At 38.3% G+C, this 16,658-nt stretch overlaps 1 protein-coding gene across 1 annotated transcript; it reads left to right on the top strand.

Annotated features, from left to right (window-relative positions):
* Positions 1 to 9,017: 9,017 nt before the first annotated feature.
* LOC109211515 lies at positions 9,018 to 9,713 on the top strand. The gene has a single exon (XM_019375051.1). The coding sequence runs from the start codon at positions 9,018 to 9,020 to the stop codon at positions 9,711 to 9,713; it is 696 nt and encodes a 231-aa protein (XP_019230596.1).
* The last annotated feature ends 6,945 nt before the right edge of the window (positions 9,714 to 16,658 follow it).

Genomic DNA, 16,658 nt, shown 5'->3' with positions numbered 1-16,658 from the left:
TTCCACCAAAACCCTAAGTTTCTACCAATTTCCATACTTTAATCCGCAATAAAACCATGTATTTAACTTACAAGAGGTGGGATTGACTTACCTCATGATTGATGATGAAATCCCTCTCTTCAATGGCTCCAAAATCGCCCAACCAAAGTGAAAAAATATGAAAATGAGCCAAAACTCGTTCTTTAAAGAACACACTGCCCAGCCCGATCTCCCGCACCTGCGGCCACTTGACCGCTTCTGCGGTTATGTAGGTGCGGTTTCAATACCGCTTCTGCGGTCAGCTCGCTCGCTTCTGCGCTTGCGCAGATGCGGCGAATGCCCCACATCTGCGGTCCTTCCCTTGGCTGCCCCATTCCGCACCTGCGACTCCCAGGCCGCTTTTGCGGCTCCGCACCTGCGGCCACAACCTCGCAGGTGCGGTTATACCAGATATCAACTGCCTTAGTTTTTCTTCAAATTCAAAGTTTGATTCGTTAACCACCCGGAATCCACCCGGGTCCCCCGGACCCTATCCAATCACACCATCCAGTCTCATAACACCTTACGAACTTGCTCGAGGCCTCAAATCACATCATACACCATCGAAATCATGAATCGCACCCCAATTCGAACTTTACGAACCTTAGAACTTCAAACTTCTACATTCGATGCCAAAACCTATCAAATCACGTCCGATTGACCTCAAATTTTGCACACAAGTCATATTCAACATTACGGACCTACTCCAACTTCCGGAATCGGAATCCGACCCCAATATCAAAAAGTCCATCTCCGATCAAACTCCTCAAAAACCTTCAAACTTCCATCTTTAGTCAAATGATCCAAAAATGACCCACGGACCTCCAAATTCACTTCCGATCGCGCTCCCAACACCAGAATTACCATGCGGATCTATTCACTGACTCAGAATCCCAATTAGACATTGATAACACTGAAATGCACTTCAACCCAAACTTATGAAATTCTTCTAAAAATGCTAACTTCCACAATAGGTGCTGAAACGTTCCCGGGTCTTCCAAAACCCGATCCGGACATACGCCCAAGTCCGAAATCATCATACAAACCTGTTGGAATATTCGAATCCCGATTCCGAGGTCGTTTACTCAAAAATCCAATCTTAGTCAATTCTTTCAACTTAAAAGCTTCCGAAATGAGAATTCTCTTTCCAAATCAACTGCGAACTTCCCGAAATTCAATTCCGACCATGCGTACAAGTCATAATACCTGAAGTGAAGCTGCTCATGGCCTCAAACTGCTGAACGACGCGCTAGAGCTCAAAACGACCGGTCGGGTCGTTACAATAATGTCCAATACCAAGAAAAAATAAAAGTAATATTAATTGGGCTGCATAAAGAGTTGAAATTGAGGAAAATAATATCCCCACGATAATATATTTTTATATTATATTTGAATTATTTTCCTACTCAAATAACCATCACAAATATATATATATCAAAGCAGAGCAATGGTGCTAAATTTATAAAGAAAGCAAAATTGACAATATAGGATGAAGTACTTATAACTAAGTGTCAAACGATCGAAATAATTGCCTGGAGTTCTAGAGATATATTGGATGTTAATGACCATTTGGTAAAAAATTAATGGTTTGGGAGGTGATTTCTATCAAGTACTACCAGTAGTTCCAAAATCGACAAAAGCAGAGACTGTAAAAGCTAGCTCGCCAAAGTTATACTTCTGGCCTCAAATAAAAAAGATTCAACTGATGAGAAATATAAAGTAAGAACAGATCTGGTATTTAGTGTCTTCTTGCTTCATGTCAAAAACGAAGAAGAGCATCCAATAAAAGATGATTTGGTTCTTCTCGAATACTTGGCTATCAAACCCAATGCTAATAGTAGTGCATTTAATAAGAGAAATATTTCTATCATTAGATTAAAATGAAATTTGCAAATCGCATGCTAGAATTAAAAAGCTATCTTAGCTAGTAGAAATGAATATGTTGAACAACTAAATAAAAGGTTGATTGCAAAATTTTATAGTAAAAATAAAATATTTTTCAGTTTTTGACTCACCAGAGAATGATACCAATAATTACTACCAAGAAGAATACTTAAATACTTTAATATCAAATGGCCTTCTACCTTACACATTTGTTGTCAAGTTTAATATCTCTTACGTATGTTAGTGTCACCGTATATATAATAGACTAAGTTAAAATTGATCTTCCATTGTATATAGGTTGCTTTTGAAAAAAATATGCTCGTCATGATACTGAAAAACTTAGATACGCCGAATAACTTATGTAATAGAACACAAATGGTATATAGAAGTTGTGACAGTAATGTCATACATGCAAAATTATGATACTGGTCAACGTGCTTCTAAGTATATTCTTTCCCTGAATTCAACTTTGGTCTTCCAAAACTAAGGAATATTCTTTTAACTTTGTGTCAAAATAATTTTTAGTATGTTTATGTTTTTCAAATATAATAAATAAATCACAAGGACAAACATCCTAAATATTAGATTATATTTACCACAATATATTTTCTTGCACAAATAACTGCATGTTGCACTTTCAAGAGGGATATCAAAATCGACAACATGAGTTCTGGTTAAGGTAGAGTAACCAATTAGGAGGAAACATACACACACAAAAATATCGCCCACAAAGAAGTGTTCGGTAAGATACTATCCGATTTAATACTTTTAAATTTGTCACACCTCCTTTTTTATACATCTACCCCGAAGGATAATGTATAAGGGAGTTTTTCCATTTAAAGTGACATTATTCGAAATGGAATTATTTATTTATTTTTAGAGTCACCACTTGGTATAGGATTGGCTTTTGGTGTCCCAAGTCACCGGTTTAACTTGAATCCCAAATCAAGGAAAATTTCGACTTCCCAGTTGGAGTCTGTGAACCAGAAATTCTGAATAAGGAATTCTGTTGACCCGAGGAGAGGTGTTAGGCACCCCCGGATCCCGTGGTTCTAGCATGGTCGCTTAAATTATTATAATTGGCTAAAAAATCTGATTTTAATACATGTTTTAACTTATGTGCTTTTTAACTTTAACCGCTTTTATTATTATTTTAAAAGAGAATTGCAACGTTGTGAAAACGCGTCTCGAATCACGTCACATAAATGCACCCGCGATTTTTGACACATTCCGACTTCGTTGAGATTTGAATTTGGGTCACATAAATGTGCACCCGATTTTAGGAAAGTAGATTATTAAAATACGCGCCTAAAGCGACTAACGTGTTGATAACTTTGCGGGAGGCCATGAAAATTCGCTAAATGGCACGTCCCGATTTCTAAGTATTTTAATATAAACAATTAAAGAGGGCCAAGCAATTTATGCATTTTATTTGGCGTGGCTCACCTCATTTTATTATTTAAAGGCCATCATAGAGCAAACTATGATTTTCTATCGGATTTGTCTCTAAAGGACCCTAATTAATTAATGTTATCAATGCCATTATTTAAAGTGACCAAGGAATTTGGGCCTCAAGTTCAAGTCCACACTTGAACAAGAGGCAAACCTCTTAATTCAAGCATGCTACTTAACTAGAAGGCCCAAAGCCTATATCATAAAATTGATCCCATAACTCTAAAATGACTTTAAGTCTTCAGCATTCTTTTGGGCCTCCAAAGTCAGTCCACTAATGTGGAAACATGATCAGATTTTCACATTTGGGCATTTAGACAACAAATTTTAGGCCCAAACTTATTCAAATAGGAAGCTGCTAGGTTTTGGCCTTCCTGAGCCCACAACCAAATATTGACCCCTGTATGGATCTTCAGCAGTTAATTTTAATTCACAGCAGCTCGAATAGAAGGCTGATTTAAATTCCAGATGTTGATTTTTATCAAATAACTTCGAAACCAATTATTACATGAATATGCAACTCACACAATTAACCAAATGTGTTGAATTAGAAATTCCAAAGCCAAATCAGTTTAAATCAACACATTATAATAATTTTTATGTATGAATTTGGGCCTATAAATGAACAACGAATTATCCAGTGTAATTTAAGCCAAAAACGCCTGATCTTACACTAATAAGCATGCAGCCCAGTTTAAATTTAATTTTTCTAATCAGTAACTTAACAAATCTGAATTAATTCATACTACAGCTGACATTTGCTAACTATTCACAATAATTCGAATGTCCGATGATTAACTACAAATGAAGATCTAGAATCAGTTTTGTTCTACTACTAAGGCTAATGACTAAACTAATCACAAAAATGAAATTACTAAGGCTAATGACTGACCGAAAGTTCAACAATCCAACAGTCTATTAACAGTCCAAAAAAGTTCTAATTATACAGTCCATAGTCTAAGTTAATACAAAATAGACAAATAGTCTAAAAAACACTATTGAACTAAATGTCTAAGTACATAGACCAGAACAGATTCATGCGAAGAACAAGGAGTTATTCTATATTTCTCTTCAAATGCGTTCATACATATGGATCTAGTCTTCATACAACACTTGAGGTTAGAAATGTACCTGGATATGGCCAAAACAAATGGAGATTCAAGTCAGGAGGTAGCGAATGAGAGCAGTAGCAGGAAACAACCAGCAGCAGTAATTTCAAACGAATTCCACACCCAGGAAATGGTATCAAATCATCCAAGGAGTAATTTCAGGCAACAAACACCAGTAAACAAACCAGAAACACCTTGAATGAACCAAAAACAACTCGAAAACCACCCTAGGAACTTCTGAACCTCAGCTACTAAAACACGAAGAAGACTCAGGCCATTTTCAACTTTAGATCAGTTGGAATGCTAATTCAAAACTGGAAATCTAAGATCACTCTAGGAAATTCAATGGAATAGTAATTCTGATTCGAATTTTTGGTTTTTTTTTGAAATTTTCTGATTTCTCTAAGCTCTATGTTTGAATTTTGAACTTTCAGATATTGGGAGCTCTCTCTAACTTGTTCTGCAAGGCAGGGGTACTGCCCTTTTTATAGGCAAAGTTAGGGCAACTTTCAGATTTTTCCTTTACACCTTAGTCCCTTATTAATATTTAGTTTTTTTAGCTTAAAGTCCTTAAGGGACTGACTTGTTACCCAAGTTATACCACTAAATTTCTGAAACTACAATTGAGGCCCTATTTTAGAAGCTTCTAGAATATTCTAGTTTAGCCTACAGCATTCTAACCCATTTTAAGTGTCCAAAATACCCCTGAATACCCCTGAAATTACTAAAGTTTATCAAACCATGGTCTGGCCAAGTGACCTAGTTCTGATAGGCCTACTGATCTAAAAACAAAACCTAAATCCTATTTACTAATCTGAATTCCTAACTAAGGGCAAAAGAACTTGAATCAAACTGAAGAAAATAGCTACACTAAACTAATACTAATTAAGGTGGATCATAGAACTAATTTTATTACTAAACTAAACTAAAAAGAACAGTAAATAAGCAAATCAAAACAAACAATCATACTGAACGGGAGCAATTAAATCAGAAGAAATCACATAAACAGCAGGTGACAAAACGGAAATAAGCCATGTGGTTGTAACAAAATCAGAAACCTATAGCTAGTGATTCCAATTGTGGGCGTAGAACACAAAACAAACAATTAAAATAAAAAAATGACTAAATAAAGGAAAGCTTACTAGTTTGGGCTTGAAATATGAAGAACAACTCTGTTTTGACTTTGAAAGGATATAAATCGTCGGTTCTTTATGATGAATAGACGAAAGCATCATCCCAAGATGAAACAGGCCAAGGATCTTGGAATGTGTGAGCCTTCTGATTTTCAGCCTAGGACCTGGGGCTTAGATTTGAAATTCGAAGGTTTTTTAGGGTATTTGTAGGAAGCTAGGCAGATATTTGGGATGAAGGGAAGGAGGTGGTCGTCGGGTGTTGATTTGGTAGGGGGAAAGAGTGGTGGCGCCGCCGTGGGCGGCGGAGGAGTCCATGGCGGCGCTAGGGTTTGGGATGTTTGGGGAATTCTAGTGAGATTTGAGGGAAATTAATGGTGTCATGGGTATGAGGAGGGTGAGAGGAGTTTTTGGTGTGAATTTGGGAATGATTGGCCGCCGACTGCCGCCGTTGGCGAATTCCGGCGGGCGGCAGACGGCGGAATCGGGCGAAACTAGGGTTAGCTTGGGAGAGGTTTGAGAGACGAGAGGGTAGGGGGTTCTGAGGGGGGTAGGGTATGTTAGGACATATATATATGAAGGGCTCCTCAGTTCTCAACCGTTGGATCAATCAACCTCGACGGTTGAGATCAACTGAGGAGCGGAACGTCGTCGTTTGGGGAATTAGGGTACTGGACCGGGTAGAATTTGGGCTGGGTATGGGCTGCTTAAACAGATCTCAGGGGTTTAAAGCTTGGGCTGGCATTTTGAACCAAATAAATGGCCCAAAATTTGTAACAGGCCAGATTTTTCTCTTTTTTCTTTATTTTCCTTTCTTATTTAATTCCTTTTTTGTATATAATTTTCTTTTCTTTTAAAAATAAAAACCTGAATTAAAATCCTAAGGACCTAGTTAACAAACCCCAGAGAATTGAACGACGCGTGAGGAGTTTAGAGAGAGAAGCTCTGGAGAAAAATTGGCGATTAGAGAGAGAAAACATCGCAGCTCCTCCAATGGCCACGCCGGCCGGCAGCCAGCCAGATTTTCTGGCTGGTCAGCCCCCCCTCACCTCTGCCCAGCCCCCTACTACCATAATCAACGATCCCCAGCCCTCTACGACATCAAACGAGCCACAAGTCATGAATTATGCGAAGGTAGTGAAACCTGCGTCTAATTCTGCCATGCACGATCAAAGACCAGCAGTGGAACCAATTACACTCAGGCGTGCCAAAATCTTTCAAGGGCAGCCAACTCTGTGTTTTACAGAATATGAGGTGGAACGGATGATTATTATGGAAGGACTACAATACGCAGTTGTATGCAAGTTTTCATACGGGTGGCCAGATATTAATGAAATTCGTCGCATTGTTCCTATGCAATGTGGTATCAAAAGTGAGTGTAACATTGGGTATTTACGTGATAGGCACATATTGATACGTTTTACATTATGGCAAGATTATGTAGATTTTTCGTCAAAGGGTGTGTATTACGTTAAGGATAAACATGGGGAGGAGTATCAGTTGAGAACTTTAATTTATGATGCAAAATTTAAAGTTGAAGAGGAAACACCAAAGGTGATGGCATGGATATCGTTTCCTAATTTGCTGCCAACATATTTTGTCAAGGAATGTCTATTTTCGCTTGCTTCAGCAGTTGGTGTACCACAACATCTTGATCTAGCAACAGTTAAGAAAACTAGGCCTAGTTGTGCTCGTGTGAAGGTGCTTGTTGATTTGCTAGCTGATCTACCGAAGAAGGTCCGCATGGATATTGTTAATGAGGAAGCTGGTGAGGTTCGCACTGAGTGGGTAAACATTAAGTATGATTATTTACCTAAGTATTGTAAAGAATGCAAATTACAAGGCCATGACATGTTTGAGTGTTGGAGGCTTCATCCAGAGAATGGACCTGTTGATCATAAGGCTAGTACTGAAAAGCAAGTAGAGAAAGGCAATGCTTCTGCAAATGTGAATCAGCCATTTATGATTTTATCGAGTGGGAAAGTTGTTGGGAATCCTAATGCATCTAGTGAACAATGGAAGGAGGTGAGAGATAATCGTATCAAAAATGGTGCTAAGACTGCTGTTGAACATGGTCAAACAGGGAAAGAAATTGTTCTAGCAGGTAATGTCAAGGTCCAACAAACTCAAAGGGAAAAGCAAGTTCAAGTTTCTAACAAGTTTGCAGCATTGGAAAGCATTGAGGAAGGGAATGATCAAAATAAACCGTTGGCTATTGTGGAAGAAGTGCAGGAAATGGTACATATGGAGAATAATTCACCAAACAAGGAAAAGACTCGAGGACAAGGTAGTAAAAGTCCTAAAAAAGCTTCTCCTACTGGAAACAGGAAAGGGTTGAATCATGCTGCCCCTACTTTTAATCCTACATTTATGGGAAGTGAGGCAGCAAAGAATGGAGGAGTCAACAGTCCTAATGAAAAAAAGAATGGGGAACCAACCAATAAGGAGTCTACTTCACATTGGGTTCAAAGAACATTTGCAGGCAGTGCTGTAGGTATTAACACATTATATAAGGATGTACCATCTCAAGACACAAGGGTGGAAAGTAATTTGGCAAAGAAAAAGAAAACAATGGAAGATGATGAAACAGAATTAGATGGAGAAGATATTGCAGCAAAAGGGAATGGTAAGTGGTCAGGTGGTAAGCTGTGGAGCAAGCAGATAGAAGAAGATCCAGATGAAGGACTCATTCCTGATCGTATGGTAGCAGAAAGAGATTCAGATGTTGAAGCTAGAGAAGAAGAAAAAGTGTAAATGGTGAGGAGCAGAATAGCAAAGAAGAAACTCAGGTGAGCAAGGTGCAGGAAAATTCAATGCCTACAGGTGAGAACAATGTGACAACTGGAGATGCAGATCAGGTGAATGCTGCAGCAGAAATTACTGTAGCAGAAGTAGAAAATCCTATTGATGATGCAGTGAATCCTAAAGATATCAATGTCAATATGGGAGATCCAGGTGGAACTGCTATTGTTCCTGAGGAGATCAACAAAGAAATAAAGGAAAGTGCTACAGCTGGGAGCAAGCAGAGATCAAAAGAACACAACACTGTTCCATTGGAGGGTATTCAGAACATAGTGCAGCAATATGGTGTCAAATCTATTGCTGATGGGGATCAGGTTAATGCAGTAGGTACAAATGAAATCCATGGTCAAGTAGCAGGTGAACATGTTGAAATTTCTGGAAAGGATCTGGATGAACAGTCTATTGCTCAAAATTTTAGAAATGTTGCAAGACAAGGTGATTTATCTCCCAGGCATATGGACAAGGTTAAAGCAGCTTCTAAAGGGAGGAAAAAGACTACTAAGGATCCAGTTAAGGAATCTTCAATTGTTCCTGTAACTGGTGTTCAAACAAGGAGGACATTCTCAAAATCAACTAACCTCTAATGGATGATCTTTTATGGAATATAAGGTCAGTAAAGACCATGCAGGCGTTTGAGAGGCTCGTTACAATGAATAGGCAGCACCATTTTGAGTTTATTGGGCTCATGGAACCAAAGCAACAAGCGAGGAAACTGGAATTGTACAGAAGAAGAATTGGATTTGCACAAGCCATTGCTAATGTATCCAACAAAATTTGGGTGTTCATAGACGAGGTGTTTGATGTTACTATCATATATGACATGGTTCAGCAGTTGACATTAAGGTTATTTCACACAGAAACTCATGTGGAATTCATTTTAACACTAGTGTATGCCAAATGTGACCCCATTGAGAGGATTGAGCTGTGGGATTCATTATACTATTTAGCAAGAGACATGACAACTCCTTGGCTTGTCGGAGGGGACTTCAATGTGATTTCGGACGAGGAGGAGAAGTTTGGAGGACTACCAGTCTCATTAAATGAGATTGATGACTTTCGACATTGTATAAACACATGTAACCTAACAGATTTGGGCTTCAAAGGTAGCATATTTACATGGTGGAATGGGAGAGCGGATGTAGACTGCATTTTTAAGAGACTTGATCGTTGTTTTGGCAACATGGAATTCCAGCAAACCTTCCCTGATTTGGAGGTCACTCATCTGCCTAAAATAGGATCAGACCATTGTCCCTTGTTGCTGAAGTATGACATAGAAGTTGCACCTGTGAAGAAGGCTTTCAGGTTCTTGAATTTCTGAACCAAACATGAATCCTTTAAGGAGGTGGTTAAGGAAAATTGGAATGTTGATTTCTATGCCAATCCTTTTGTTATGTTTAATCATAAGTTAAAGAAGTTGAAGAAAGCATTATCTGTGTGGAGTAAGGCTATCTTTGGAGATATATTTCAAAAAATTTCTAGCCTAGAAGAGGTGGTAATGGTTCATGAAGCTCAGTTTGAAGCCTTTCCTACTCAGTATAACAGAGAAAGGTTGCAAAGAGTGCAGGCAGATATGATCAAGTATCTTGCTATTGAAGAAGAATTTTGGAAGCAAAAGTCAGGGATGCAATGGTTCAAGGAAGGAGATCGAAACACGAAATTCTTTCATGCACATGTAAATGGTAGAAGGAAGAAGTTGCAACTCAAAAGAATCCAGGATAGTTCTGGTGCTTGGATTGAACAGGAGGATGAGATTGCAGAAGAGGCAGTGAGGTTTTTCCAAGACCAATTCACTGAAAATTCGATCCCATCAGAATTTCACATACTTGATCATATCCCTACGTTAATAGATAATGAGCAGAATGCAGAACTAATGAGACTTCCAACCAAAGATAAGGTGAAAAAAGCAGTTCTTGGATTAAACGGAGAGAGTGCAGGTGGACCAGATGGTTTTTCAGGCTGTTTCTACCATTCGTGTTGGGATATCATTGGGGATGACATATTTGATATGGTTAGGGCATTCTTCAATGGACATGAACTGCCCAAATGCATAACTCACATCAATCTTGTGTTATTACCAAAGAAGAAGGAGGTGACAACTTTCTCAGACCTGAGGCCCATAAGCCTTAGCAACTTTTCGAACAAGATTATTTCAAGGGTTATTCATGAAAGGTTAGTTGATTTTCTTCCTAATATTATTTCGGAGGAGCAGGCTGGATTTGTAAAAGGAAGGAGCATTGTTGAGAATGTACTGTTGACACAGGAAATTATAACTGACATTAGATTGAGAACAAAGGCAGGGCCTAATGTAGTCATAAAGCTGGACATGACTAAGGCGTATGATAGGCTCTCCTGGCTATTCTTAACAAAAGTTCTGAGGATTGGAATTGTGTCAAATAATTGGTATTCTGTGCTTATAAATGGCCAACCGTATGGTTTTTTCAAGTCAACGAGGGGTGTCAAGTAAGGGGATCCCTTATCTCCAATATTGTTTATCTTGGCTGCAGAAGCACTTTCTAGGGGTCTAAATTTGTTGCATTCTAATCTATATTTTTGTGGATATGGTTTGCCTAAGTGGAGTCCAAAAATAAATCACTTGGCATATGCGGATGACACAATCATATTTACTTCATCTGATGCTACTTCGCTTAGGTTGGTAATGGAAGTGCTGAATGCTTATGAACTAGCATCTGGTCAGTTAGTGAACAAGAGCAAATCTGCAGTTTATATGCATCATTTGGTGGACATGGAGGTGGTCACAAAGGTTGAAAGAGTCACTGGAATTGGAAGAAAGGATTTTCCTTTTACATATCTTGGATGCCCTATCTTTTACTCACGCAGGAAGATGGATTATTATCAAGCTTTGATCACTAAGGTCATGGATAAACTACAAGCCTGGAAAGGGAAGTTGTTGTCAATAGGAGGCAGGGCAATCTTGATTTCACACGTATTGCAGAGTATGTCAATCCACTTACTTTCAGCTGTCAATCCCCCTCACTATGTCATAAACAAATTGCACAAGATATTTGCACAGTTTTTCTGGAGCAGCACCATAGGAGGTACCAGTAGGCACTGGGCATCGTGGAATACCTTGTGTATGCCGTGTGAAGAGGGGGGCATTGGTTTTAGATCATTGCATGATGTGTCAAAGGCTTTGTTTTGTAAACTGTGGTGGAATTTTAGAACTAAGCCTAGCCTATGGAGTTCTTTCATGAGCCAAAAATACTGCAAAAAATTAAATGCTATGATTGTTCCTTGGAGGGAGGGGTCTCATATCTGGAGAATGCTGGAATGCAGGGATCTTATTGAACACCAAATCACATGGCAACTTAAGATGGGATCATCACTCTTTTGGTTTGATAATTGGACAGGTTTGGGAGCCCTTTATTTCTTAGTTCCTCCTGATTTTGGAATAGATGAATCCATCCATTATGTTTATGATGTAGTAGAGAATGGTCTGTGGCATGTGGAGAAAATTCAAGAAGCACTTCCTATGGAATTTGCTATTCATGTACTGGAAAAGATCAAACCTCCAGTGATGGATAATACGCTGGATATACCTTACTGGATGCTAGAAACTCGTGGAAATTTTACTGTCAAATCTGCTTGGGAGTATTTGAGGAGAAGGAATGACCAAAGACTTGCATATAAAATGATTTGGGTGAAGGGTTTGCCATTCAAGATAGCATTTTTTATGTGGAAAGTGTGGAAGGCTAAGCTGCCTCTTGATGATTTTATGCGAAGGCTAGGTTACTTTATGCCATCTCGCTGTTGGTGCTGCATAGAACCAAAGAAGGAGTCATTGCCACATCTTTTTTTCACATCTCATGCTGCAAAGCGAGTATGGAATTACTTCCTATCTAGAGCAGGAATCCGACTAGAGGGGTTAACTATGCAGCAGGCGATTACAAGATGTTGGACTGCGGATGTGCTGCCTAGTTAAGCCTATTATGCAAGCTCTTCCATCTTGCATAATTTGGGAGCTGTGGAAAAGGAGGAACAACTATAATATGGGGAGACAGTCACAATTAGTAGGGTTATATACCAGGTATCTTCTTCTCTACAAGCATTTGTAAGAGTAAGAAAGCCAGGCATTAGTAATGTCCCTCATAAGTGGCACGACCTTCTGATTATGCTAGAAAATTATACTCCTAGACTAAAATATGAAAAAGTCTTTTGGGAGAAGCCTAGTGAGGGTTGGGTAAAGGTGAATACTGATGGTGCATCTAGAGGGAATCCGGGGAGGAGTTCAATTGGAGTGTGTGTGAGGAATGAGGCTGGAGACATTGTATATGCTCTTAGGAAGGAGATTAATGAGACAACCAATATTGAAGCTGAAGCAAATGCAATTTTGGAGGCATTGAGAATATGTTCTGACCACAGTTACAGAAATGTTTGGCTGCAAACTGATTCTTTGCTGCTAAAGAACATTTTTGAACGTAGGTGGAAGCCTCCTTGGTGTATAGTGGAGCAGATGGAGGAGATATGGCAGCTGATGGGCAGGGGAAATTACAAAATAACACATATTTTCAGGGAAGGAAATAAACTAGCTGATCACCTTGCAAACTATGCCATGGATGTAGGAGGGATTGAATGTTATGGCTTTTGGCAGCTAGATATACAAGGTCGAAGAATTGTGAATGAAGACAAACTCCAATGTCCATATCTGCGGGTGAAGGTTGCAAAAAGCTGAGGTTGATGGAGGCAAGGATGAAGGGTGTGAAGAAGTTCTGTGATGAGCATCATGTACAAATCTTAAGGGAGGAGTACATGGTGAGAACAAAATTTCTATAACATGTTTCTTTATTTTGCAGGACAAGGTTTTGTATATATGTCATGTATTTTGATAGAATATCAAATGGTGGTATTAGTGCTATGCACTCAACCTATTGATAGGAAGTTAAAGGCAGGCATGTGTGCAGCTACAAGGAAGGACACTCTGCTGTTCATTTGCAGCAGCAGCAGATGTCACTGGCAAATTTCAGCATCAATAATTGATCCTATGCTCAGAATTCGAATTGGGCAGTATGGATTAGAGGACAAAGTTGGAGGCAATGGGAGTATAGTGGATACAGGGAGTCAGGCAAACTGGGGGATAACACACAACAACAGGAGGAAAATTGAGACTAAAGCCAGGAGAAAAATTCTGTACTTAGCACAGAAGGGACAACACAAGGAGAAATGGGATAGAATGGCTATAGAGCAAATCTGGTTCAAGGGAGGGTCATATTTGAATGGGATTGGAATGAATAAGAGGATTAAGGTGATGGAGGATATGCAGGAAATGGAAAGAATAAGGCTGGGCAAGTGGTTTTCAAACAGGATCAACATCCTCAAATCCTTGAGGAGGAGAGGGTGGTCATCGATTTTTTCACTAACCATGTGTTCTTTTTTGCAGGGATCGATATTATACTCATGCCATGGCACTCATCGACTTCTATGGGTGGTATTAGCACTTAGTGCTCATTCCCTTGAAGAAGGAAAGGCGACATGCACTAGCATGAGATGGATATTTTGGAAAATTACAAGAGCAACTCTGTGGGCAGTTTTGGTTAGCTGTGTCCACTATCATGCATGCAGCAATTTAGGGCCAAGTTTTCTGGGCAGGAATGCTATACTATGGGTCACGAAGCATATGCAGATTCACAATTCAGCATCCCAGGGATCAAAACATGTAAAAAGGCCATTCAAAAAGATAGTGAACAAGCTGGAAATGGGCAGTTATAGCTGCAATCTCTGGAATGCAGCAGACTTTCATTCTCTGCTGATGGATTCTAATGGCCTGAAGATCATTATCAGGTCAATTCATACAAGGGGTCAGGCAAACATCGAGGGAAGAAACAACACATATGTGGAGGCAACTTCACACATCCATCAGGATCAAATCCACTTGGAAGAGATCTTGAGGATGAATTTTATCACTAACATAGGTTGCTTTTTTGCAGGTTTCATTACTGTGGCTATACCTCATCTTATGGGGAACCTACTATTGGTGGTATTAGTACATAGTACTCAGCCCAATGCAGGGGAACTATGGATGAGCAAAAGTATAGTAGCATCTACAGGAGGGAGCAAAAATATGGGCCAAACTCATCTGCACCTCTATGCATGCAGAATGTTGTGGCCAAGATATCTGGGCAGCTGTGCTGTACGATGGAACTTGAGTCATATGCAGAATCACGATGCACCAACCCAAGAATCAATACACAAAGAACATACAGTCCAAATGATAATCATCAAGCTGGAAATGGAGATAAAAAATGTCACCTCAGAGCTAATTTTGTTATGGCAATCCACAGGCATTTTTTGGCTACATTTTTTGGATAAAGCTAAAGAATATCGGGCTGGGATTTCAGCAGGTCAATACAGCAGAACATACCAAAAACATACTCAAGAGAGGGAAACAACAAAATGGAAGAGGAAGATAAGTGAAAAAGAGAACAGAAAGGAGGCACGCGATCACCTGGGAGCAGATTTTATGCAACTCTTGAACAGGTACATTTGGAGATTGTGTTACATGGAACTCATGAGGAATTGGATCAGTAATGGAGCAACTATAGGATTGGTACATCACCAAGGAGGAGAAGAACACATCATGATCATAGGAACAGAGTTATTCTTCCATGATAGAATTAGCAGTGGTAGATATATCATATTTGATTTTGGTAGACCTCATCATGTGATACTACTGTTGAGTACTATGCTCAATATTGGTAATAGCTTCTATGTAGCTTTCAAATTTTATGCTTTTCATTTGTTACACCTCCGGACAAACTATGTTTTTGAATTGCTTATATTAATAAAAAACTAGCCCTAGGCTTTGCCTAGTGGATTGCTAAAAAAAAAAGGACCTAGTTAACCTAATTAACCCTAGATGATGATTACTACAATTAATTGAGACAAATTAAAAGAAACTAACAAATTCAAAACTAAAAGTCAAATTTTTATGATTTTCGTATTTTTGTAAAACTCTAGCTCTTAAAATGTAAAATTAAATCCTAAATGCAAAAATGCAATATTTGTATTTTTTATGAATTATCTAATACTAAACATGCACACACAAATGCAAATACACAAAAATTACACAATTAAATCCTAAAAATCAAATAATAAAAGGAAAATCTTAATTTTAAGAATTCTGTAGGAGCAATTCAAGCGAGGCAAAAATCACGTGCTCACAAAATTATACTTCCTCCGGTCCACTTTAAGGTTAATATGGTCAATTGTATTGTTAATTAATGATAAAAGTTGAATTCCTTACTATGTGTGAAAGCAATCAAAAAATAACTTAAAGTGGACCAGAGGAAGTACTAATACATTATTATCTAACTAACATGACAAAATTGATCATTTATGTGATGATGTCCTTTTATTTTAAATTCATCTATTATGCTAATGTAATAATATTTTTAGGTATTTAGATGATTATTATATTATTATATATAAAATTTCTCTCATTAATTAAATTTTATTGTTCCTTCATATAATTAAATGTTTAAACATCACGTGTCATTATTAACGTGCAACACACGTTCATAGATACTAGTATAATATAGATTCAGATATGTTTAACTATGTTTAGGTATGAATATTATCACTTTAGTTTTACTTTCTCATGTTTCATTTTTTAAAGGTAAAAAAAGAAAATAAAATAGAGAAAACGTAAGCTGCAAAAAGATAAATTTAGGATGCCATCTTCAAGTTTTACTTTACAATTAGGTGGTAATTAGGTAAAAGACTCAATTTACTCAGAGCCCAACTTATTAATGCACGTTCTCTGAAGTTTAATTAGGGCTCAAATTCCCTCTCTTCCACTCACGAGTTCTTTCTGGAGATCGAGGAAGTTATATATTGACACCCTCTCTTCATCATCTTCTCTACAGAGGGAAAAATTAATGGTTCCTTCTCCGTCTAATCTGACAGCGTGGGATCATTAGCCAAGCAGCTTATTGCACAAGGCAAAAGGTAGAAAGCAGGTAATAACAACGAAGATTCGTTTTACTATAGTTGTTAATTCATTTTATTTGTTGTTTTCATTTGTTTTACTCGTATAGTGATCTTCTGTACCTTCCGATCTACTCATCTCCAACGTTGATCGAAAGGTATTTCTCATATTTGTGTTCAATCTAGTTTACTTCTTTCTTGTAACGAGTGGTGTATTGCTAATTTTTTAATCAATTTCTAATTAAATACTCCTTTTTCATTATTTCAGCAAAGTGTTATGGAGAGTGCGCATACTTCGCTCATGGATGTAGAGTATCCTTAG

This window comes from Nicotiana attenuata, unplaced genomic scaffold (assembly GCF_001879085.1).
Source record: "Nicotiana attenuata strain UT unplaced genomic scaffold, NIATTr2, whole genome shotgun sequence".
NCBI classification, from domain to species: Eukaryota; Viridiplantae; Streptophyta; class Magnoliopsida; order Solanales; family Solanaceae; genus Nicotiana; species Nicotiana attenuata.
Note: the sequence above shows the minus strand (reverse complement) of the source record. Positions and strands in the feature narration are given on the sequence as shown.

What these genes read in the sequence shown, in the direction of transcription:
- LOC109211515 (XM_019375051.1), top strand. Translation starts at nt 9,018, where the DNA reads ATGCAGGCGTTTGAGAGGCTCGTTACAATGAATAGGCAGCACCATTTT.